The following is a 26492-nucleotide window of genomic DNA, read 5'->3' on the forward strand; positions in this document are numbered from 1 at the left end:
TAATAATATCGACTAAGAAACCTAATCAATAACATTATAGATTTACACAATATATAACACTAAAATGTAAATTGTATCTTTGAAAGTTTTGCGATGGTATCTGTTATATACTTATAAAATGAAAATCTACCCGCACGGATGTGCGAGTGAAAAATCTAGTATTTATTTAAAATAGGTCATACATTGATATGGTTGTTACCAAAAGAAGTAAAACCTTTTAAATTTGAAAAAAACATTGCGGTATATTAATTTCTAAAAATTTAGTCTTAAAGAGGACAATTGTTGTCGTCAACGCAATCATCTACGTTGTAATAACATAGCGATGAATCTCTGTGACAGCACCAACAATCTATTTCTGCACCAAATCCACATTTCCGTTTAACACACTTTGGAACATAGAACTTGGTCGAACTATCTATTTCTCCAACATCCATCTGCCCGCCTACACATTTGAAACCACACATTGTTTACCAAATATTAAAGATGTCAAAAATAAAGAGAAAGTTGTTACATATGTATGAAGAAAACTATATATGCATACATTGATGTAGAGAAAAGAGGGAGAACATCAATATGCATATGAAAGTTGCCTTTGAAATCATATTTTGTTTGTCTTAGATGATCTTAGTTATGATGTGTCTGATCTTTTTATTCTTATTTTCTTATAGTATTTTATGTGTGTTTTATCGTCAGTTCACCATATATATAGTGTTATTCTGTCATCTTAAAGAGGTAAAATATATTTTATTTAAAAGAAAAAGATATAAAAACATGTTACTAAATATTTTCATATATGATCTTAAAGAGGTTAAATATATTGAAGTCAAATAGAATATAATACACAACATATATAATGCCATTTAATAAAAACTTTATTGCTTATATTGTCATATCTATCATCTTAAAGAGGTCAAATATATTGAGGTCAAATAGAAGATAATAGACAGCGTGTATAATGCCATTTAATACCAGTTAAATGATTTACTTTACAAACTGGTGTAGTATATCCACTGCTAGATTGCATGGAATCTAGGAAACCGGATATGTGAAAACTAAACGTTTCATAACATTGAAACATGATTTAAAAAAAAATAGAAATGAAAATGTTTTAGAAGCGTCTATAATATATATATATGTAAATACAATTAATCAACATGTGAGCTTCTTCTTTTTATTTGTTTAATTTTTCTAAGAAAGAAAACCAAAGTAAATATTGTTTTCTTTGTACATTTTATAAACTTTTTAATCAAAAATTAGAAAACAAAAACATGTTATCCTTCGATAAAACAATATAGTAAGCTTTATTAAACAAGTAATCACTAACATCAAATGACAAATAGTCATTCTTTCATGTTTCTAAATCAGAATTGCGAATTTCTAAAATCGTGTTTTCAAAATAAGACTTTTAGAAAAGGTGTTTCCAATGCGTTTCCAATGCGTTTCCATAGATTTTCAAGAGATTTTGTCTCTGAAACATTTCTGAAACAGGAAACAGAGTTTCCATGCAATCCAGATCGATCCTCGTATATTAACTAATGTTTTGACCATGCTATGTCTGGCATCATTATTGTATGGGTCCAATTTCAAATTCTTTTATTATTTGTTTTGTAATATTGAAATCCACTACCACTAGCTAAATTCACATCTCATTCCTATTTTCCTGTGTAAAAAATGCGGGCGCCTAACCACCGTTCAACTAGTAGTTGTAGTTTCGGTGTCAACCAATATAATTCCCCTGTTCGTTTATCAAACGCCGCCTCTAGCGTTCGCGTCTCTTTTTAACTGTATTTCCCTTGCTTTAAAAGCAAGATTGCAGAGAAACCATTGAACCGATATTTAATTATAAGAGAAGCAGCATTAGATTTCGGATGTTAATTGATCGTTAAAAATTTTAGCGGCAGTTACGACTCACAGCGGCGACTATTTTTACGGTTACGGTTTGATTCAGCATCTATTGCAGTTGACGCTAGATTCTTGAGGATGAATTATTCGGAGCCGCTGATGCTAGATTCAGCGTCTATCAAAAGAACAAGGCTATTGTAATACCACATCATATTATACAATTCCCTGACGTAGGAATTAAGCGCACAAATAAGATGAAAGAGACCAGATCCAAGCTCACAAATTTCTAAAGCTAGTGTGTGCACTCTGTGCAGTGACGTAGCCAGCTTAGTCGGAATGGGGGCACATGCACCCATAGTTTTATGAATATGTAAGCTTTTGTGAATAGAACCATTAAGATTTTATTGGATGTGATGGTAAATGTTGTGTTGTGCACCCATAACTTTCTTAATCTCGATTCTCTCCTGTGTCATTTTCTTGTTTTGTAACAAACGTCCCCCATGAAATTTTGTTCTAGATTCGCTCCTGAGTGTGTGAGAAGATATCTGCCACAGCAAAGATGAACGTTGGATGGCATGCAGCCTGTATAACACTATACTGGACGATGAAGTGTAAATGGAAGAGCCAAACTAGCAATCCGAGCCAAAAATCCCTGTTTACTATTTGCAAGCTGGATATAAAAAGACAAAACCAAATTATGATTTATGCGATTTTGGTTTGGTTTAAACGTAATCAAACCGGTCACATGTGCCAGCTTTTATTTTTCTATTTAAAAATGTTCTTCTTTTGAAAAATGAGCGGCTTCAACGGTTATAACGGATAATACAGAGACCAAAGAACTCAAAATAGGAAAAAGAAGATTTACAGAGATGACTTTTTGTTCTTGGGGAAGACTAAAGATACAGAGAATACGACGAGAGAGGAGGGAGGGGGCTCGACGATGAAGCTCTGGAAACGAGCTGCTGCTGCGATCAAAGACCAGAAAAGCTTAATAGCCGTCGGATTCTCACGGCGAGCTTCATACCGGAACACGGATCTCGAAGCAGCCATCATCAAAGCCACCTCCCACGACGACTCCTCCGTCGACTATTCGAACGCTCAACGCGTCTACAAATGGATCAAAGCCTCTCCTCTCAACCTCAAAACTCTAAACCACGCTCTATCCTCCCGCGTCAACCACACGCGAAGCTGGATCGTCGCGCTCAAATCCCTGATGCTTCTCCACGGTGTAGTCAGCTGCAAAGTCCCTTCCGTCGTAGGAGAGATTCGTCGTCTTCCTTTCGATCTCTCTGATTTCTCCGACGGACATTCATCTCTCAGCAGAACCTGGGGGTTCAACATCTTCGTTCGAGCTTACTTCGCTTTCCTTAACAGCTACTCTTCCTTCACATCCGATCAGATCATCCGCGCCCGCGCGAATCTACGATCTGACAAAGTCGATTCCGTGAAGCAACAGCTTGATAGGATACAAAAACTGCAGTCTCTTCTCGATTTGATTCTCCAGATACGTCCTATTGCCGATAACATGAAGAGAGCGTTGATCCTAGAAGCCATGGATTGCATCGTCCTCGAGAGCATCAACATTTACGGTAGAATATGCAGCGGAATCATCAAAATCCTCCCGGCGGCCGGCAAAACAGACGCCGCCAGGAGTTTAAAGATCGTCAACAAGGCGACGTCTCAGGGAGAAGATCTCGCTATGTACTTCGAATTCTGCAAAGGCTTTGGCGTCTCAAACGCGCGGGATACGCCTCAGTTTGTTACTATACCGATGGCCGAAGTAGAAGCAATGGAGAAAATGGTCAAACGCGTCGAAAAAGATGAAGAAGAAGTAGTGGAGGAGGAAGAGAAAGCCATTGTACTGTTGGAGAAACCGAGATTGCAGACGATCATAACAGACAAATGGGAGACTTTCGAAGACGACGAGTATTGTTTCAGCGAAAAAGCGATTCAAGAATATCATCAAGATCCTCTGCCTCTTGTAGTATCGAACCAGCCAGTTTGTTACACAATGCCAGATTTGATTACGTTCTAGAGAACGTGCAGCAAATCTGGATGAGATTGATTCTTTTCACTTGGTTCTGGTTCTGTACATAATACAATTTTTTTACCAGTAAAAATTCAAGAAAAGAGGTACGTTTTTGAGTTACATGCCGAGTTTGATTCTGAGTTCTACAACATAGCCTTAGGAAACAAACAAAACTTGATTCCGAATCTAAAGAAAAAAACAAAAAAAAAAAGACAGAGGTTTGGTCTCTATCTGATGGTGACAAACTTGTTGGTTCCATGTTTTGCCCAATGAGACTTCAAATCAATAGGGCTTGAGAAATCAAAACCATCAGCAGAGAGTTTCTCAAGAACTTTCTTAAATGCACCTTGGCTCATTTTCCTTCCGGCGATTCGAGCACCGCGCTTTTTGGTGTTCATTGGCAAAGGGTACATGGACACATTGGTCGTACAGCAAGCAGACTGCCATCCCCCACAACCCCACCTGTAACACTGTTGAGACAACCCGGTACACGAGCAAACCGGAACCGGTAAACAACCAATATCTATTGTAACACCATTTATCACCATCTCTATGCTCTTCCTCAAAGGACTTCTCTCCCTTTGCATTCTCGGAACAATATTGTCCCTCAGCTTCCTCTCTTTCTTTGCCTTGGGATCAGCTCTCTGACCACCACCGCATTGCCTTCTCTTAAGAGACTCATCGACCTCGCCCGCCTCGGGTTTAGGAATCTGCAGAAGCTGCATTGGCTGAGCCCTGGGATCTAGAAGGGTGTGATGGTTTGAAGGGTTATTAGGTAAGTTGTTAAAGAACTTGCTATCTCTGTGCTGGTTTAACCAGCTGTAGCTCATGAACGGTGCATCAGAGGCAGTGTAATCGCGAGGAAACGACATGACATTGCTGCTGCTACTACCACCACCACAGTAGCCATTATTGGTGGTTATGAAGTTTGGGTTCTGAGGGAAGAGAAACTGCTTATCGTTACGGTCAACAATACTTGGTATTAGTTGAAAACCTAAACTTGGTCTGAACTGAGACTGGTCGTAATAACCCCAGTTCCGGTTGCTCAACCCATCTTCATCCATTATAAGAAACTTCTGCAAACAAAACCCACAATTTTTTTTTTTGGTAAAAGATCTTTACTTTTCACATGGGTTCGAGTCACATTCGCAAAATCTAAGATTAGTTTCAAACACATTCCAATTTTTTTTTTGTCAAGAACACAATTTTGTGAAAAGGGCTTAGGTGAATCTAAAAAGCCAAAATCAGATTTAAGGATTTGAACAAGAAAAGACCATAGATTTTCGTTAGATTCGTTGATATGTTTTATTAGGGTTTCGCAATTGAACATTTTTTTTCCCAGGAGCAGAGCAAAGCATATGGAACAGAGGGATCTAATAAAAAATATATATAAATATATAAGCACAGAGAGATACGTCGACAATGGAGAAAGAGAGGAGGCAAAGAGTACAAATACGAAATATTTTATGGATGGTGGAGAGAGGAAACTTACCGAGGATGGTGAAATCGATCTTTTAGATTTCTTTTTCCCTTTTGAGAGTGAGAGAGAGAGAGAAGGGAGGGGACGGTAGGAGATGGTAGAAAGGATGATAATGGTACTTTTTAGTTATCTTTAAATTACTTAATACTTCTTTCTCTTTGTTATATTATATTTGAGTATTATACATTAGTTTTAATTTTTAGCGTCTGATTAATTATGCTATTACAACAATGAGATATATTACATAGACAATTCTACATCTGACAATTCTACCATCATATGAGAATACACGTCTAATTGCATCATTCCGAAAAAAGGTACAAAAATACCAAAACGAATTATGTGCTAACTTTATAATAAAACGAATAAATATGCTAAGTAATAAAATTGCTTTTGAGTTTATTAAGATAAATACCTTAAGATACCCTAAAAATGCTTTTACCACAAATCTAGAATTAAAATTAAGAGTAGGGAAGGTTTCGGGAAAGGTTCATTCTGATTTTGAATTTTTGAATTCATTAATTTCGTCCTAGTCGAATGTCATAAAAGTTTGGGTTGGATGCGATACAGATTTAGTCTGGTTTGGTTTATGTTAAATTACATTTCCAAGGTCCGATTGAATCCGAAATAGTTTTGGTTTTGGATAGTAGTCCGGTTATCATCTAAAAATATTAATTTACATTTGACTAAATTCAATATATTCCCATCTTATCAATAAATTTGTATACTTGGCTTTGTCAAACCATATTGTTGTCCTTCAAACTAATTTTGGAAGACTCTCCTATCAACAATACGAGACTCGTCACTGAACTATACGTGATAACACCACAATAATCATGATTCATGAAAAACCAAAACCTTCTACGAACAAGAATCATACATAATGAAGCGTAAATAAATTAGGGTTAACAGCTAGAAACTCTATAAACATAAGAAAAAAAACTATTTAAATATTTTTTAAAAAACAAAAAAATTATTTAAACTTCAAAAGCAAATATATTCATAACTGAACTTCAAAATCAATTGTCAAAACATAAAAATATTAATATTAACCAAATAATATATATGAATATTAGATATTTGAGTTAATCATTCATATAATAGATAATTAGTTTATATACTCAATAATAGCTTAATGTTTTTTATACATATTAAAGATTGAGATCATGTTTGGTAAAAGTTTTTTTTGGATTTTGAATTCTAGGTTTTTCGAAAATATCCATTTGGTTTCGGTTCGGGTAATCATAATTTGAAGTACCGTAAAACAAGATCCATTCGGTATTCATGTCTGGTTGGATTCGTTCAGATTCATTTTTACCGGGTCGGATTTGGTTCAGATTTTTCGATTTGGTTTTTTGCCCAAACCTAATTACAATGATTAAAATATGCTTTATTAAAAAGGAAAAACCTATTTATATTTCTAGATTAACTAATCTGGATTAAGAGTTTTGATTTGAGGTGGTGGAATTTTGAAAGGAGTGCATGGTGTTTTGGGTTGGAAGTAGAGTTAGGATTTAAAAATACAATAATTAAGATTTAAAATAATATTTTAAAACATTTTCAAAGAAGTGATTTTCAATTTTTATTAAGTTTTTTTTTTTAATTTATATATTTATTTATATTTTTATAGCTATAAAATGAAGATAAAATTATCATTTATCTCGTTAATAAAATGTTTTTGGTCATTTTAATTAATGTATGCTTTTGATCAAAATAACTTTTTAAGATCTGTTGGAATTTGTTTTCCCTTTTAATAATTGAAAATACAATATAATTTGATAGAATAATAAGTACTTTTACATAAATTTATTATTATATCGTAAATTAATATTAGTTTACGAGACATAAAACTTAAATAATTTAAGATCAATTAACATAAGAAAGCATATGAAATTAAGAAATAACCATAAATAAAAATAGTTTATGCAGTTATGCTCGTCATTCACCATGCGTTGATAAGAAAATAATAATGTGTCACTTTTTTTTTCTGACCAGATCTGTGTATTTGCCTCCCTAGATATATATATATAATTGTATCCTACAGCAAAATAAAAATGAAATATAGATGAAATTATATTACAATTCAAACTGGGATAAATAGAATGAAAAATGCCCTTTATTCACCATGTGTTTGAAGATATAATTGTCATTTATCTCTTTAATAAAATGTTTTTGGTCATTTTACTTAATGTATGCTTCTGATCAAAATAACTTTTTAAGATCTGTTGGAATTTGGTTTCCCTTTTAATAATTCAAAATACAATATAATTTGATAGAATAATAAGTACTTTTACATAGATTTATTATTATATCATAAATTAATATTAGTTTACGAGACATAAAACTTAAATAATTTAAGATCAATTAACATAAGAAAGCATATGAAATTAAGAAATAACCATAAATAAAAATAGTTTATGCAGTTATGCTCTTCATTCACCATGCGTTGATAAGAAAATAATAATGTATCACTTTGTTTTTCTGACCAGATCTGTGTATCCCTAGATATATATATATATATATATATATATATATAATTGTATCCAACAGAAAAATAAAAATGAAATATATATGAAATTATATTACAATTCAAACTGGGTTAAATAGAATGAAAAATGCCATTCATTCACCATGTGTTTGATGAGAGAGAGAGAGAGAGAGAGAGAGAGAGAGAGAGAGAGAGAGAGAGAGAGAGGAGAGAGAGAGAGAGAGAGAGAGAGAGAGAGAGAGAGTTTGATTGGTTGAGGTTGGAGGGATCCGGATATCTAGAAATTTTAGGATATTTGGATCTAGATCCGTCAAATTCATGATTTTAGTATTTGTATCCGTAATTTTTGGATTTTTGTTTTTCGGATATCCGTCTATATATTGTAATATCCACAAATATTCAAATTTGGATCCAAATCGGTAAAATTAAAAAATATTTTTAAAAATCTTAGAAATATTACAAAAATTAATAGTTTAGGAATTTAGTGAACTAATAATAAATGTTCTTAATGCTTGTCTGAATTATTAGAATTTGAGAGATTTGAAATTCTAGAAGTTAGATATATGTAATCTTTGTAGAGAAAAATGAATGATTATAATTTTGTGCTTTGACTTCTATAACGATTCTTAATTAAATCTCTAATAATCTTTCTTGTCTGTGATTTTGACTTACCTGTGAATTTTTCTAAATCTAGCGCTTCTCGTCTTTGAAATTTACAAACATCTTTCTTTTACTGTCATTTCTTCATTATAATTTCTATTGTTTAGTTTAATTCTAAAACAAAAGTTTACTGTGTAATTCTAGAGTTTTGTGAATTGGATCCCTAAATCTTTTACTACTATGTGATATTCTCGTGCTCATGCAAGGATATAAACTTTTATTTGCATATATATTTTGTAAAATTCATATATTTGATATATGTTGTTTCAGAAAAAATAGGAAAAAATATATTGAATCAAGATTCCATTAATAAACATAACTTGTAATATTCTAAAAATTCATGCACATTTATGGATATATAAAATTAATTTTTTTTTGTCATCGGATATATAAAATAATTAAATCATAACAATTGGTTGATTTGATTATTCATATTTTGGTATATTGGATTCTTTTTATTTTAAATGAATCAAAATATTTTATTACAATTAGACTAAAATAAGAATAACCTTATTAGTACTGATTATTGATTCATAAGATAGTTATACCAAAAATTCATAAGTTTTTTTTATATTCAGTTTAGATCAAGCAAAATTAATAAGTTTAATTTTCATTCCAACATTGTTTGAATTGTTTTAGTAATTATTAAAATAAAATAAAAGCAAATATGATATTATATGATTATTTTTTTATTGAAAATTATAATCATTTAGGCAAACTAATATTCATCGTAAAAATATTATTTTTATTGTTTATTAGCCATGCATTTTAATATATATATTTGGTTTTAAAATACCTTAAAATAGTCAAATATATAATTGTTTGGTTTTTGAAAAAACAATATTTTATATAATCAGTTTATGTTGTCAAAAATTATTTTTAAACATTTTATATAAAATATACTTATAATAAAATTATTATTTTTGAATAAGGATATCTATATTATTTTATTTTTAATTTATTTTGTACAGTATATATTTAAGCTTATATATATAATTTTTTTTCTTTATGTTTTTAACGAATACAAAGAATAAAATTTTGGTTATATATAGAATCTATATAGTTTCTATTATATATATTTATCTTTTTATTATTTAAGTGTTTTTGTAAAAAGAAAATTTATGTTAAAAGAGCTTATTAAATATTTAATTGAAAAAAGGAAATAACAATAAAATATATTGAAGTTAATATATTCAAATTAAAATTATTATCAGATTTATCATGATGGTAGCAAAGTAACAATACAGTTTATGAAATGAAAAAGAAGAATAATATGTTATAAGAAGATTTCTAACCAAATTTATATTTTCAATTTTTTTTTGTGAAGCTACGTTATATATACATATGTAGTAAAGTTTATATATTTTAATTTTTTATGGTTTTTGAGAAAATTTAGAAAAAATAATAATTAATTTCTTTGTATATAAAAATTTCTATTTTTATATTTTATAAATATTTATTTATTTCAAAGTAAAAAATATTATTGTCTTTTAGAAGAAGATTATTTAAATAATTTATTTTTACAATTTTTTTGAAGCTTCGTTATATATATATGTATTAAAAGTTTATATATTTTCCTTTTTATTTATGCTGTTTTAGGAAAATTTAGAAAAAAATAATTAAAGTTCATTATATATAAAACTTTATATGTTTATATTTTATAAATATTTCCTTTTTTATTTATGTGTTTTTCAAAAAGGAAAATTAAATTTAAAAGTTAACTAGAATCTTATTATGAAAAAAGAAAATACATTATTAATATAAATCATAATATAATATTTTTAGTTCATTAAGAGGATCTATGTTATTAACCATCGTGAGAATTAATGTGAGAGCGACACATTAGAAACCGACTTTTCAAATATTATTATAGAGATATCTCTGAAATTGCGTAGTAATTTAATTGAATAATTTAAGCATATCATGCCAATAATTTCTACTGTATCTACTATCTCTCGTAAGTAAATCTAATCCAAGTGGGATGCCAACAATATAATGTACTCTTCTCCTAGACTGCAGACAAAACGTGAAAGTGAAAGGATGCCATGTTGCTACATGATGTCGCTAACAATTATTGTTTTAGCCCCTGTTAGGTGCTACTCGGACAGTAATCCCGAGCCCAGCGAGTTACTGAATAATCTGAGAGTATTCGAGGATTACGCGGAACCTAGTTTTAAATACAATTTAATATTTTATAATATATTTAACTAATTTTAAACATGATGATACAATTTCTTAGACATAATTATATATTTTTTATATATGATGTTAAACAGTTTCTTTTTGATTCGTAAATGGTGGGTTTGGTACGAAAAAAAATCTCTATATGTAGTATGTATGTGTTTTTTTTTTTTGAGTTTGATAGCTAATTATAATTATTTAGTAATGAATAATTACACAAAATTTGTCAATAATGAGTAAAAAATAATCAACCGTATTTTAATTTACATGGACGGAAAAAAACTTAGGCGGTCAATGCGAGATTAGCCGGAAATTTGACGGTCAACGCAGAAATTAGAAAGTCTTACGCGAATCAATGCCTGACTACACCGATTTGGACATAATCGCTGCGGTCAACCTTCGAACAATGCCCATGCGGCCGCGTTTTCGAACAGGGGTTTTAGCTAGTTCATAATTTTGTTTTGAATTTTCAAGTAGTTATCTCTAAAATTATTTTATAGATAACAATATATAAAAGATATTTTAAAGATAACGTAATTGGTACGACGACAACTGGTCCAGTACATAAAATTTTCGTGTCCTAGAGCTCTGGGGTTCACTTATTATGTTTTGGGTGGTACATATACAAGTCCATGATATAAGTCAATATAGATAATGTGAAATAAAGAAAAATTAAGACAATATTTAAGAAGAACGATACACCACCCAAAGCTTAAGTTGTTTAGTGTAGTAAGATCGACCGTTGTTGTGACCAAGATATAACAAAAAGAGAGTAAAAACTCCGTCTAGACGATAATGCCCACGTGTCTGCTCCTCACCGTCTGGTTCCTCATTTGTATCCTTGATTCGGTTCACCTGGTTCGAGCTCAAAACCAAATGGGAGCCACTACTCATCCCGATGAAGGTCTCTGCTCTGTCTCTGATCACTTTGGAATAATTAATTAATAACAAGTTATTTTGGTTTAAATAAACTGACGGTTGTTGTGGGAGAAACAACAGCGGAAACTTTGAACTCCATCTTCGCGACTTGGAAGATCCCGGCGCAGAAGGCATGGAACACGAGCGGCGACCTTTGCTCCGGCGTTGCCATAGACGACAGGATCAAGATCGACGACAAAGACTACAACCCTCTTATCAAATGCAACTGCAATTTTGTCAACTCCACAATCTGCCGCATCACTGCTCTGTACAGTTTCAGCTCTCATTTCTTAATTTCCTTTGGCACATATGTGCATTTAGCCACTGAGTGTGTCATGCTGTTGATTTACTTCCACAGAAAAGTTTATGCGATAGATGTTGTAGGACCTATACCTCCACAGCTTTGGAGTTTGACATACCTCACCAATCTGTATGGCCTATACCCTTTTTTTCTTCTTTTTCTTATGATCATAAAAACATCCTAAAAATGCATTCATAATTGTACCTCAAAATAACATGCATCTTTTTATCAGAAATCTGGGCAAAAATTATCTTACAGGCTCCCTTTCTCCTGCAATTGGAAATTTGACTCGAATGGAATGGATGTAAGGCTGTTAATTGTACCTCAAAATAACATGCCATCTTTCTCACGCACAACTGTTTCTCAACTACCGTAGGAGCTTTGGGATCAATGCGTTGTATGGCCCCCTTCCCAAGGAAATTGGTTTGCTTACAAACTTGAAATCGCTGTAAGCTTCTAAAAAATATCACAGATGTGAGATTTTGATGCTTCCTTAATCTTATATTACATATTCTGTATGCAGTGCTATTGGTGTTAATAACTTTTCCGGTTCTATACCAGCTGAGATTGGGAATTGTACAAAACTAATAAAAATGTGAGACCGTACAAAAAGTCCTTTTATGAATTCGTTTCTGCAGTGTTTTTAGTTCAAATATGAAAACTTAATTATTAACCTTTCACAATCATCTAGTGTTGTATGGATTTCTTACATTTTATTACAGTTACATAGGAAATACTGGACTTGCAGGGGAAATACCATTATCATTTGCTAATCTTGTATTGCTGGAAGACGTGTAAGATTTTCTTGTATTGAATGCGCGTTTAGTTAACTTTATCGTTGGATTTTACATTTTTTTGTAATCTATATGTATTACTTTACATTGTTTGTTTGTTTTGCTGTCGGGTAATATTTTCCTTGATGTATGTACCAGTTTGCTTAACGATGTGGACCTTACTGGTCAGGTACCGGAATTTATAGGCAAATGGACCAAACTTACTATCTTGTAAGAATGATTTCATTTTTTACAGACATATACATATATATATGTATATATGTATTTTTTTTAATTGGGACAGTGCTCTTGTTTTTATAGTTTATCGTAATTTTCACTCTTAGTGGAAAAATCTTCTTGCCATTTAGACTTGGGATTCAGGGATTGCTACCATGTTTTACTGCAGGAGAATTCAAGGAACTAGTTTGAGTGGTCCGATACCGTCGTCATTTTCCAACTTAACTTCTTTGAGAGAACTGTATGTTGTTGCATTGGTGCCACAATCATTCATTCTTGTTTACTTTCTCTCTTTTTTTTCCTCTCTTTGAGGAAAATCGATTATTTTAACTTGAACAATTTAATAGTACAATTTATACTATACCTTTGATATTGTGCTGATTTTAACCATAACTAAAGTTTGTTCTAAATAAAATTTTGAATTAGAAAATTTAAACCAAAATGGAAATAATGTTGGTCATTATGCATTGTGAAATGTCATATGTATAGTATTTGCTGAGTCACATGTCATGCCTACAATTTTCTGAGTTAGAAATCACATGTTTTGTTTCTGTTGTTTGATCAGATGATACATGTCAAAAAGTATAATGGATTGCTTAATTATATATATATATTTGAGTTTCTTTTAGTATATGCATAGTTGAAACTATACAAGCTAAAACTATTCATACATATAATTTTAATACAAGAAAAAGGTTTTGGAAGGTAAAATGTTGTATAATTAAATAATAGAGAATATATTAAAATTTGCTAAAACCTAGTTAGTTCAAATTATTTTACTTAGGAGTCAATGAGATTTACAAACTCGAGGTAAATATTTAAGTCTTTTATTCATATAGTCTCCTATGTTTACCCAACTGTATAAGTTTGTTCTTCATATTGGTCATATTAACATATTGAAAATAGTATTGATTGACTTTGCTTTCAACATTACAAGAAATGTTATGAATAGATATGAAATCATATTAAATTATTTATTTTAATTATTAAAAAGGGTAAATAAATATTTTTGAAAAATTATAAATATTTTTTACTTTTCATATAGATATATAAACAAAATGAATACACACATAAAGTAAAATTTTATTTAATTAGTTTGTAGTAATATTTTTGACATGTGGCAACTAACTTTTTAGAAACTAGAATATATATATGACATTTGTCTAAAATATCAATTGTTATGATATTTGATTCAGTAAAATTGACCAACATTATTTCAGTCAGTGTTGCTTTGGCATAAGTTTTACAGTTTAAGTAGCTTAAGTTTTAACGCTATCCACATAATCATAATATCCTAAATGTAGGAGTCTTGGTGATATACCTAATGGAAGTATATCTCTTGAATTCATCAAAGACATGAAATCTCTAAGTAAATTGTAAGGCAAAAATACTACTCCAGTTCATGAACTATTTCCCTCTCCTCGTACGTGCATTTAACATTGATGATATGTGTCGCAGAGTATTTAGGAACAGCAATCTCACTGGGACAATACCCTCTAATATCGAGGAATACTCAAGTCTTCAACACGTGTAAGTACAACATATGTCCACGTGTTTCGGAGTCTTTTTTGTAACACGTGTTTCAGAGTCTATTCGGTGAAAGTCAGCGTGAGAATACCAAGTGATCTTGCGGTCCTACAGTTTTAACACTTCTGATAGTATTATTTTTAATTTCCCCAGTCACTGGACTTAATGTGTTACTGCCTAATTCGTGTCTGTTTTCTAGTGATTTAAGTTTCAACAAACTACATGGACCAATTCCGGCTTCACTTTTCTACTTAAATAAACTCACCAACTTGTAAGTTTTCTACTTCTTTTTGGTATTTATGTTCGCATCTACTAGTGATAACTGAGGTAAAACTTTGTTGTCTTCATACTAGGTTTCTTGGAAACAACACGTTGAATGGTTCTTTGCCCATTCAAAAGAGCCAGGCTTTGAGCAATATGTGGGTTACAAAGTCCTTTTAAATTGATCCTCTTTGAAAGCCACAAAGTCCTGATTGATATAGACAAAAAATTTGTACTAGACAATAAGGAAACTGTTTTGGAATATCTAACATTTTTTTTGTCAAGAAGAATATCTAACATATTCTGTAGATCCTAATCATTTCTTCTCTTATTCTTTCAGAGATGTTTCGTACAATGATTTATCTGGTAGTCTTCCTTCATGGGTCAGCTTACCAAACTTGAAAATGTAAGTAAACAAAACACCGAGAGGAAATTTGTAATGATTTGTTTTAATTAAAACATTATAGAATTTCATCTAGGACCATAAGATTTTTATTTTTTAATTTTCAACAAAGACACCACCAAAACATCTTCAAAATACAGCAAATCTCCTATTCCACAATTTAAAATATATTCATTAATAGTAGATTTTAGAATAATTATATAAAAAAATCAATAACACAATTTTTTTTAAGTTTCTTAAAATTCATAGTTGCATAACCGATGATTTTTTCATTTTAATACAAGTCACTCTAAATTTTAAATTTGAATAAACTCTCTAAGAATTTTATTCAATTTAAAAACTGAAGTGTTTTGTTGATAAATATTTCATTATTCACCCGAAAAATTCTATATTATTCAAAATAAATTATAAAAAGAAAATTGATGTAATTGCTATTGAACTTTTTTTAAATGTACATTAATAATCCATTGTTAATAAATTATTATAACTGGTGGATTTTAGGAGATTAGTTGTGATAAAAGTGTTTTAGTAGAGTTTCTTAAATAAAAATATAAAAATATAAATCATATGGTCAGATAGGATTCTTGAATATTTAACATAAAGACATAACAATTTCGCTAACTCAGAAAAAATTCTCTACAAACTAACTAAAATTAAATCTGTTCAATTCTTCAGAAATGTTTGATTATAGAAACACCGTTATATCTCTACGAGTGTATGTATATATTCATGGTGTTTTATAATCTCATAAATTGTCCCCTTCATTTTCTTATAGGAAATATTTATTAAAATCATAACAAATTATATGTTATTTTGCAGAAATCTTGTTGCTAACAATTTCAGCTTGGAAGGCCTTGACAAGAGGTGATTATATCAAATATGTTATTGTTGATGCCTGAAATTCCAGTTTCATTTTTTTTTTTTTTTAAATCTGCTTTCATCTTGTTAAAAGAGCTTTACAAGGACTGAAGTGCCTGCAGAAGAACTTCCCCTGCAATCGAGGCAAAGGAATCTGTAATCATTTAAAAAGAGATATTATATATCATAATCATTGTTCTCAACTGTTCTTATATTTTCTTAAGGTTTTTCTCTTGACTGGTATCTAGATTCTGACTTTTTGATCAACTGCGGAGGGCCACAAATACGGTCAGTTACCGGAGAAATATTTGAAAGGGAGGACGAGGATCTTGGATTAGCTTCATCTTTTGTGAGTGATAGTCAGAGATGGGCAGTCAGTAGCGTAGGACTTTATGCCAGGAGTATCAATTATATATGGGTTGTCAACAGTTTGGACTCAGAGCTTTTTCAGTCAGCAAGACATTCTTCGTCTTCCCTAAGGTATTATGGGTTGGGACTAGAAAATGGAGGCTACACCGTAACACTTCGGTTTGCTGAAATAGATATTCTTGGTTCTAACTCCTGGAGAGGTTTGGGAACACGATATTTCAACATTTATGTCCAGGTCTTCTGTCCTACCGGTTTACAAGTTACATTCTTTATGTAATAATCTCCTACCTGAAATCTGAGACCTAACTCCGTTTTCCAGGGACGCCTTGTTGAAAAAGATTTTGCTATACGTAGAACAGCTGGTGACAGTACTGTTCGAGCAGTTCAAAGAATATATAAAGCAAATGTATCAGAAAATTATCTTGAAATTCATCTTTTCTGGGCTGGCAAAGGAACAATTAGTATTCCTATTCTAGGTACTTATGGGCCACTAATATCGGCCATAACTGCAAAACCAGGTATACATGCTGGTGAATTCTTTTTTTTTTCCATATCTCCTCATGGGTGCCTAAGTGTTACATATTGTTGTTGTTCAGATTTTAAACCAACTGTGGCCAACAGGCCACTATCAAAGAAAAAGTATAGGACGGGTACTATTGTAGGTGTTATTGTCGGGCTAGGACTTTTAAGCATCTTTACGGGCGTGGTTATCTTCATCATCCGAAAAAGCAGAAAGCGTTACACAGATGATGAAGGTAATAATAAAACACAAACAAGTCTTTGAACTTGGATATCATCTTCCAAACTGGTTCATATTTTGGTTGTTGCAGAGCTGCTTAATATGGACGTAAAGCCTTACACTTTTGCATACTCTGAACTTAAAAATGCCACTAGAGATTTTAATCCCTCCAACAAGCTTGGAGAGGGAGGATTTGGGACTGTTTATAAGGTAAACCCTGAACTAAGTAGCACTAAAACGGTTATGGGCAAAATTGAGATGAGAACTGGAACACCAAAACTAAATATTTTGGAAACGAGTACGAATAAATTTTTTTTAGAAACGCTGAAATAATGAATTTAATTATAAATATCAATATTATTAATTCAGGATCACTCTTCTATTTTACCCCTATCACTACTTGGAATATTACTTTTGTGCCACTGGATCTATTTTAAATATAAATAAAATTATATAACATAGTTAATTACTTCTAAACAATGTTTAAAAAAAACTACTTCTAAGCATACATTATTCGAGAAATTTCTTTAGATAGTCTTTTTTAATTTTTTTTACAAAATAGACTTCAAGAAAGAAAATGACCAAAATAAATTTTATTAAAGGGTAAATATGCATTTATATCCAAGAGTTAACTAATCTAGACTTAAGGTTTATAGTTAAGGGGGAGTTTGGGGTCGGGTTTCAAATTTTAAAAAATAAAAAGTAATTATTAAAATTTTTAAAACAAAAACTGTTATTTTGGTCATTTTATTTTTTGAATGCTATTTTTGTGATAAAAACTTTAAAAAGTCTTTTTAAAAGAATTGCCCCACATATTTTTTAACCTGCTCTTTTAATTCCAAAATATTAGGGATCCACTACTCTCAGCGGCTAAACTGTCGACTTTGTTTAATTCCACAGCGTATGCACCCCAATAATTAAAGTTATGTCGTTTTTTTTGTCAACAAGTTATGGAGATGATTGGTAAGTGATGTGACTTTTATTTTTTGGCTTTAGAAAAATAGCTGTAGATTTTGTTGATGTAGCTGTAGATTAATTATTTTCAGAGCACTAAATATAAAGCTCTAGAAAAATTGATTTTCAAAGCTATTTTGTTTCCTATTTTAGCTTTTATGACGGTAGCTTTCATTTTTTTAAAGCATGAATGGTAAACTAAAGTGGATGTAGAAAAAAAATGAGCTGTGGCACTTACCAACCACCCCCTATGTCGTTTGAAATAATTAATATTGATATCATACTTTCATAAATATATGTATAATAACTACAACACCCTTTAAAAAAAACATCTACACATTTTGTTGCGGACAATATATGTTATTAATCAACAAATAATACTTTACTTATACACTATACATTAGTTAATCCAGCGAATTAATATCCAACTTTATTATTACAATTATGACTACTAATACTTAAAATATAAGTTTATATTTTCTAACCCTTCTCTTTTAATAAAACAGATAATATATTAATAATACTATTTACCAGAGAAAAAGTTAATATAAAAAGCATTTTTATTTACCAAATATAATAAGATTTTTCCAGTTTCATGAAATTCAAATTATTTGACTAATTTATCTACCAAATTAGGATTTTGAGTATAAATAAATTAAATAATAATAATCATGAATTAAATTTTTTTTAAAAGATCATTAGATTTATCTAATTTTTTTTTCTGGTTAACCATTAATGGATCACGGGTCAAGACAAATATTGATTTATAGAGCTTTTAATATATTTTTTTATAATTTTATCTAAAATCTGAACTGGATTATATGCAGATCACTTGATTTACCATTTTTATCGTGGATTCAGATCAAATATGAAAAATACCAAAAATATATAAAATTATATTATAAATTAAATTTAGCAAAATTTGGATCAATACAATAAATCAATATTTATAAGTATATATGCTGGATATAATTGGATTTGTAACCTAGCTTACGGGTAGATTGCACATTGGGTTTTTAGTACAAATATTATTAATTACGTTAATAATTCAAAATGATTAGAAATACAAAAATATCCTGATTTTATTTAAACATGATTACATATTTCATCATCAAAATTATTATTATTAAAACAGTAAACATATTATAATATGCACAATTACAATGATTTCTTTGTAACATTTAAATGTAAATAATTAATCAAAAATATAAATTTATATTAAATAAATTTGATTTGTTTCAGAAACAAATCAACGTTTTGAAAGTGGAGATCAAAATCTAAAATAGGCAAAAATGATTACAAAAAAGTGCATACAAATATATGATTACAAAGAACCGTACGTATGTCGGGTCAACTTTTAAATTGCTATTATTTTATAAAATAGATTTTGATTAATACACAAATATATTTACAAAGAAAAACACAATATGAAAATTAATTTTCTAAAAACATAAACAAAAGATATACTGGGTCAGAGTCTAGTTTTCAATTAAAACAACTCAAAGTAGTTTAGTGATAAGTTTTTTTTCTTTTTTTTAGGAAATAAAAATTTTAATTCTTGAATGGACAAAAAACACAAAATAAACCATTTATTTTGGCTTGAATGTTTTGGGGACGTCCAAACCGTCTCCGGGGTACATAAGACAAGTTCTTCATAGGCCCCAAACAAATAAAATGGATAAAATTAATACATCCAACAGGGGAACCTGAATGATGGAAGAGAGATCGCTGTGAAAGTATTGTCGGTTGGATCCAAACATGGGAAGAGACAATTTGTTGCAGAAATCGTAGCAATTTCTGCAGTTATGCATCGTAACCTAGTAAAACTTTATGGTTGCTGCCAGGGGCGGAGGGAGTGTATGGGGAGTGGGGTCAGCTGACCCCACTATTTTTTAATTTTTTTTTGTTTTTGTTAAAGAAAAATTATTTTGACCCTATTTAATAATAAATTTTGACCCCATAAAATTATTTTGACCCCAGTGTAAATTGATCCTGGCTCCGCCACTTGCTGCTATGAAGGAGATAATCGTTTGCTGGTTTATGAGTATCTCCAAAATGGAAGTCTCGATCATGCATTATTTGGTAATGAACAGAAACTTGACGTATTTATCTTTGCTTCTCTGCCAAACTAAATTACTCATTATTATTTGGATATTGCACTAGGTGATAAGAATTTACAGCTTAATTGGCCGACCCGTTTTGAAATCTGTATGGGAGTAGCCAGAGGTCTAGCTTACCTCCATGAGGAGGCGAGTATTCGCATAATACACAGAGATGTGAAGGCCAGCAACATTTTGCTTGACTCTAACCTGCTTCCAAAAGTCTCTGATTTTGGGCTTGCAAAGCTATACGATGAAAAGGAAACTCACATGAGTACGCGAGTGGCAGGAACCATGTACGCATTCACAAACCCTCAACATTTTTTTTATTCTTTGCAACACTAATGTATATATTATGGAGTTAATTTGCTTACAAACACTTGTTTGTACAAAACACAAGTGGATATCTTGCGCCAGAGTATGCCATGCGTGGATACCTAACAGAGAAAACAGATGTATATGCCTTTGGTATTGTGGTTCTTGAGCTGGTGAGTGGAAGGAAAAACTTTGATGTGAACTTGGAAAATGAGAAAAAATATCTTCTTGATTGGGTATGTCCTGATTGTAAGTCAAAAGTTTGATTTAGATAATATATTATCTGAAATCCAATTAATATATCAATGGTGGTGTATACAGGCATGGAATCTACACGAAAACAGCCGTGAAGTTGAACTACTTGATCATGAGCTGACTGAATTCAACATGGAAGAAGCTAAACGCATGATAGGCATTTCTCTGCTATGCACACACTCATCTCATTTCTTGAGACCACCCATGTCAAGAGTGGTGGCTATGCTTTCAGGAGATGTTGAGGTCAGTGATATAACCTCTAAGCCAGGTTACCTAACGGACTGGAGATCTGATGACACCTCAAGCTCCTCTTTCAGTGCCTTTCAAACAAAAGACAAAGGCTCTTCTGCGTCCAACTCCACGAGTTTTGTGAGGCCCAGAGACGGCAACTTGAAGCAGCTTGGAGTCAAGATCAATGAGGGAAGATGACAATGTACCCAATATCTATGATATAGGTTACACATTTATATAGACCTTTGTGTATGTGACTATACGAGGATCACTAATAATGTTTCACTTTGATTCAATAATGTTTTAAGCAATTTTATTAATTAATGTTAAAGCACTTTGCAATGAGGAAAATAATTGGTATGTACAGAATACTAGATAGACCGTTTGGAACCTATGTCAGGAACTGTTTAACTAAAGACCGTTCAACTCGGCTCAGGATGAATATGAGCATCAGAAGACATGGAGGACCCAAAGAGATGGGGAAGTTAAGTATTGGATGTGGTAATTCGTGTCGGATGGTTCTGCATGTACGACATCCTTGATGGACAGTCTCTTTCTGTAGCAGACGACCACAACGAACGGCTCTGCATACAGTAATCTGGAACCTCTGATAAGCTTTGCATCCTATAACCTACAAGAAATTGCATAGTCTAGGATACAAATTTCAGACGTAGTTGTAGAAGCCTTTACATCTTAACCAGTAGGCTAAGGTGCTTCCACATATACAATACAGATATTTGTACCGATAAAATGTTATCAATCAAATTAATTCTCTATAAATTATGGGTTATGTAAAATAAAATAATAACCTAAAATATTGTTGTGGAATATATATACGGTTTTGCAAGATCATATATTTATATTTAATAAGAATCGATAAGAAAAATATTGAACAAACTAACATATGCTTAGACTATCTCTAATGGTTCATTCTATTATTTTTTCTTCAAATAGAGTAATTCTATAATATAGTTAATTCTACTCCAATGATACTCTATTTTAAAGTGAAAAAAATAGAGTGATGAACAAAAATAAATGGATTACTCTGTTTATAGGATAAATTCCTTTTTACTTTGTGATAGAATGAAAAATAAAATATCACTATAAATGTTTTACTCCAAATTCAATTTTAAAGTGAAAAATAAAATAAGATTTTATTATTTTGAATAAAATGTTAAATTTGATTCAAAAGAAAAAAAAACTGTTTTACATCATGTGTAAACTTTGGTATTTAAACCATTTCCATCTTTCATATGAAGAAAACTTTTTTCAAATTAAGATGCAGAGGTAGTTCTTAGCCATTGTTGGAAACTATCTTGGTATCTTCCATCTCTTAGTTCATTCATCGAGAGGAGACCGTTTCAAAAATAAACTTTATTGATAAAGGGATTGAATACAATGAATTGAACGAGATCGAATTATACAAAGGAGATCGATAAAGGAAGAATTTAAAAGTAGGAAGACAACAACATCGATGTAAATGTGTAGCTCTCTTTTGGCTTTTCAACGTGTCCTCTTCCGTGTTTCTTCTCATTTCTTTATAGTAAGTCGAATCCGAGATCCCCGTGGCAGCTCCGCGATCTCAGCTTCTTGTTACGCGATCTCTGCGACCTCTGCGACTTCTTCTTCGAGCTCGATTCTCATTGTGGGCCTCGGCCTGTCTCGGCCCATGCCTTTGATTGCGGCCCATTTCGGTACTGACCAAAATTGGATCCAATAATAGGAACATAGGGGATTTGAGAGGCCACAGGAGATTGACTCTAAAAAAGTTGGGGGGCATGAGAGAGGAGTTGGCTCGCTCGTAAGGGAATTCTGGTTTGTATCTAACATATATGTATAACAATTAATAAATATTAATATATATCTAAAAATAATAAAATATTTTTTTTGGGAAATTTTTCAGGATAGCATTTTTAAGTTTTTGTCACAAAAATAGTCTTCAATGAGCAAAATGACCAAAATAAGTTTTATTAAAGATGTTTATACTTTATGATTAACTAATCTAGATTTAGAGTTTAGAGTTAAGGAATAAAATTTAGAGGATATGGTTTCAAATTTTAAAAATAAAAAATCAAAATTTTCAAAATAAAAAATCAAAATTTTAGTCATTTTCCTTATCAAGTGTTATTTTTGTGACAAAAAAATTAAAAGGGCTATTTGAGAAAATTGTCCTTTTTTTTTCTCGAAGATAAATTTAGATATTATAATTAATTTTCCTTAAACATAGGAAGATTCAGTTTTTTTTTTTTCAATTTGAAGAAGATTTCCATGAATCTTAGACAAAATCGTGAAAGCCGGCATCCTGTTTTAACCAGTGAGATTGTTCGTATGTGCTAGTTTATGTCCAACAACTTTCTTTCGTTCAAATACTTTCCTAATTCTTGTATGATCTTTTTCTTGTATAGAAAATAAGGTTTAAAAACAAAAATGTAAGGAGGGATAATAAATTGGAAAGCAATAAGTTACTAGGTGACCGGTCCGCACATGATGCGGGCATAAGAACATGACCGGCCCGCACCCTGTGTTCTCTCGATCCGTACCTCACGAGAGAGAACACAGTAACGTCAGTATGAAGAGATAAATATTGTGTGTATGTGTAATTGCAACGTCACAAAATATTTTGTGTGTTTACAAAAATACTTTCATTCAAAAAATGGAATAAATAGTGTATAGTTTTAGAAGTAACATATTTTATATTATCATTAATTAGAATTGTATTGTATATGTTTCGTAATTCTTTATTTTAGGTGAATAATATTATTTTTCCATAAATAATAAACAAACATTTATGTAGACATAATAAAATAAATTATAATAAAAATCAAAATATTATCCATAAATAATATAAATTATGAAGTACATTTCTCGATAAAGAAAGCAAATTCAATTAGAAACTTGCAAAAAACTAAATAAATTTTGTAAGCAATTTGACAGGTTAACATTATTTGATAGATTTATAAATTTCTAAATTTTATTGAACATGAAATAATATTAAATTGACCTACCGTCATCGATCTCCTAACTCATCACAATCCATCTAGCAAATACAAAAAATAAATAATTGCAATAGTTTATTTATTTTAAAATTTGTATTTAAAAAAAAAAGTAGATTAAAATTTCGTACCGTGACTACGAAATATTCTGAAAACTTGTTTGTAGACAACATTCAATATTTTTGTCTGCGGCTTCCCTTCTTTACCAGTTATTAGGATTTTTAATCTAGATCTCGACTTAACTCTTGAAAGTGCAACTTTGCCTTGCATTTTGTAAGCATTTTATAAATTATTTTAAAATTATGATAAATTTATTCTTTAAAAAACGATAAATAATTTAAAAATAATATTAATAAACATTTTTGGATTTTGTAATATTTAAAATAGTTAGTATATAATTATATTCGAACACAATTCATCAAGTAGAGTATAAAACTATTATAATTATCTTATATAAAATTTCGTTCATTTTATTTTATAGTTTATAAATATTAAAAGTAATAAACAAAACATTATTAATCTTTTTATAATTTCGAAAATTTGTTTCCATAAATTATTACTTGTAATATTCGTTAGATTATATGACAAGTGATGTTAAATGATTTTAGACTTATCTTAAATTTTTAGATCTAAATTAAATAAATAAAAATTAAAAACAGTCAACCAATCAAATTATAACAATTTCTTGAAACTTCACCTATGAACCCCAATCTGCGATAGATCAGTCTACGAGATTCACAAAAAAAAAAATCTAAATTCTTACAGGTTGGGTTACTTAAATGTAGATTTGTCAATTTGACATATATGCACCATGTTGGTAAGTTGACCACGATTATTGGTGGAACTAATATACAGTCTAATAAAAAAAGGTAGCTGGTTTGATTATTAATTTTCTAGGTTTTTTTACTGCTTTGAAAATGACCTTATGAATTAAATAAAAAATGCATAATGCTAGCTTACTTATATGATAGTATATTCAACAAAAAATGATATAATATAGTATTACTAAATGATACTATGTAATACTTTTCCCGGACTATATTCAACAACAAAAAAGAGAAAGTACTAAAGAACTTCTTCAACAACTGTTTTAACTTGGCAAAGCTTCTCAGCATGTTCAAGGTTTTCTGGATCACTATCACTCTCACGACCCGGTCTACATATAAAAAAAGGAAGACCATATGGTCGTTACTAGTATTTAACACATGGAAAGGATAGATCATACATGCTTTTTGGAGACAAGACACAAAGAGTTGAATTCATGGTTCTACCTTGTACGGGAAACTAACATTCTTGTTGCATCTAATAGGTCTTGCAACTGGACTGCACTTTTTAGTTTTGTCTACAAAAAGAAAAAAAATATATAAAATGAATGAAGGCTCTGATAAAAGATGGATGACAGAAAAGCTGAAGTCTCTCGCACCTCAGCTCTTGGCTTTCCACCATTGTACTTCAGCATCAAGTTTAACAGTTTCTCATATGTAACATTTAGTTTCACCTTCTGTTTTGGAGTTCGATCGCCATTGTCATGTAATAACAAAATTTTAACAGATAGAAGTATAGAGGAGATAAAGGTGATTTATATGCTAAGAAAACATAGTGTCGAATAACAGCAATGACACAACGTAGCTCTTCTGAGTTCCCATTGCCTTGGCGGGTTAGTCATTTATTAGGCTGTACATGTTTATTGAACTTCCAAGGCAAAGTGGGTGGCAGAGTCGATGAAAGATGAGGAGCCTTTGCGTCTAAACACATTTTTCTTAGCACACAAGCAGCATCGTCGTAATACCTTAATAGTATGAGATGAGAGATTTGTGAATAATATTTTAAAGAATGAAAAGAGAATGTTTGTATTTTAAGACCTTGGGTGTCTTCTATATATATACATGCGGTTTATTTCTCATATTAATGACGCACAATATTTTGCACAATAAATAATGAAATCGTTTAAAGAAAGATATTAAATGTGTATTGTCAAAAAATGATTTGCATATGATATAATTTTAACTTGCGCAAATAATCCATATTATAAAAGTAAGTTATTAAAAACAAACAACCTAATTAGAAACATTAAAATATTTTGTAAGCAATATAATAAATATGATATCAACATGCGCAAGTTTACCGTTTGAATAATAAGGAAAGTTTTTAATATTTGTTTTAATTCTAAATCTTGCCCAAGGGTAAACTAAATCGATAATATTTAATGATTTCAACTTGCGCAAGTAATCCATATTAGAAATGTAAATTATTAAAAACAAATTTTGTCAATAAGTTATATTTGGATATTTAATGATTTCAACTTGTGCAAGTAATCCATATTAGAAAGGTAAGTTATTAAAAACAAACAACCTAATTAGTAGGGGTGGGCACTTTACCCGATATCCGAAGTGGCACCCGAACCCGATTCGAAAATGCATGTCAAGTTTTTTATTTAAAAAATTAACAAAAAGTTACATCCAAATTTTTTTTAAAAATAACTAAATTAATGCCTTTTTAGTTTTAAATTTTTATGTCCAAATCTATTAATCATTCAATCTATTAAAAATAAAAAAATTAGTTAACAGAAAGTTATATTT

General features: G+C 30.6%; 3 protein-coding genes across 7 annotated transcripts; 2 read left to right on the plus strand and 1 right to left on the minus strand.

Annotated features, from left to right (window-relative positions):
* Nucleotides 1-1908: 1908 nt before the first annotated feature.
* LOC103852448 (putative clathrin assembly protein At1g68110) lies at nucleotides 1909-4081 on the plus strand. The gene has a single exon (XM_009129351.3). The coding sequence runs from the start codon at nucleotides 2783-2785 to the stop codon at nucleotides 3875-3877; it is 1095 nt and encodes a 364-aa protein (XP_009127599.1). The 5' UTR covers nucleotides 1909-2782; the 3' UTR covers nucleotides 3878-4081.
* Nucleotides 3940-9380, minus strand: LOC103852447 (protein BASIC PENTACYSTEINE3). Its single transcript, XM_009129350.3, has 2 exons — nucleotides 5364-9380; nucleotides 3940-4947 (listed from the first exon to the last, which is right to left on the minus strand). The coding sequence occupies exon 2, from the start codon at nucleotides 4933-4935 to the stop codon at nucleotides 4099-4101; it is 837 nt and encodes a 278-aa protein (XP_009127598.1). The 5' UTR covers nucleotides 4936-4947; nucleotides 5364-9380; the 3' UTR covers nucleotides 3940-4098.
* A 1767-nt stretch (nucleotides 9381-11147) lies between these two features.
* LOC103852449 (probable LRR receptor-like serine/threonine-protein kinase At1g56140) lies at nucleotides 11148-21271 on the plus strand. Of its 5 annotated transcripts, none has more exons than XM_033283517.1 (25): nucleotides 11150-11584; nucleotides 11680-11866; nucleotides 11957-12028; nucleotides 12132-12203; nucleotides 12276-12347; nucleotides 12423-12494; nucleotides 12622-12693; nucleotides 12832-12903; nucleotides 13079-13150; nucleotides 14214-14285; nucleotides 14368-14439; nucleotides 14636-14707; nucleotides 14790-14855; nucleotides 15038-15103; nucleotides 15920-15964; nucleotides 16053-16114; nucleotides 16207-16562; nucleotides 16647-16845; nucleotides 16924-17082; nucleotides 17158-17276; nucleotides 19721-19854; nucleotides 20026-20103; nucleotides 20182-20415; nucleotides 20520-20683; nucleotides 20756-21026. In XM_033283517.1, exons 1-25 carry the CDS (start codon nucleotides 11476-11478, stop codon nucleotides 20782-20784), a joined length of 2727 nt encoding a protein of 908 aa, XP_033139408.1. In that variant the 5' UTR covers nucleotides 11150-11475; the 3' UTR covers nucleotides 20785-21026. The 5 variants fall into 5 exon arrangements, 4 of the variants coding, with proteins under 4 accessions (XP_033139408.1, XP_033139407.1, XP_009127600.1 ...); XM_009129352.3 differs by having other exon boundaries at nucleotides 11222-11584; nucleotides 20026-20102; nucleotides 20184-20415; nucleotides 20520-20670; nucleotides 20756-21271; XM_033283516.1 differs by lacking the exon at nucleotides 13079-13150 and having other exon boundaries at nucleotides 11214-11584; nucleotides 20520-20670; nucleotides 20756-21271.
* The last annotated feature ends 5221 nt before the right edge of the window (nucleotides 21272-26492 follow it).

The sequence above is a fragment of the Brassica rapa genome, chromosome A02 (genome assembly GCF_000309985.2).
Source record: "Brassica rapa cultivar Chiifu-401-42 chromosome A02, CAAS_Brap_v3.01, whole genome shotgun sequence".
Lineage (NCBI taxonomy): Eukaryota > Viridiplantae > Streptophyta > Magnoliopsida > Brassicales > Brassicaceae > Brassica > Brassica rapa.

Bases quoted from the DNA above. Each gene is read 5' to 3' on its own strand.
- LOC103852448 (XM_009129351.3), top strand. From the start codon at position 2,783: ATGAAGCTCTGGAAACGAGCTGCTGCTGCGATCAAAGACCAGAAAAGC.
- LOC103852447 (XM_009129350.3), bottom strand. From the start codon at position 4,935: ATGGATGAAGATGGGTTGAGCAACCGGAACTGGGGTTATTACGACCAG.
- LOC103852449 (XM_009129352.3), top strand. From the start codon at position 11,476: ATGCCCACGTGTCTGCTCCTCACCGTCTGGTTCCTCATTTGTATCCTT. The intron at 13,151-14,213 runs GTATGTTGTTGC...TCCTAAATGTAG, and splicing joins TTAACTTCTTTGAGAGAACT to GAGTCTTGGTGATATACCTA. The intron at 16,846-16,923 runs GTATACATGCTG...GTTGTTGTTCAG, and splicing joins GGCCATAACTGCAAAACCAG to ATTTTAAACCAACTGTGGCC.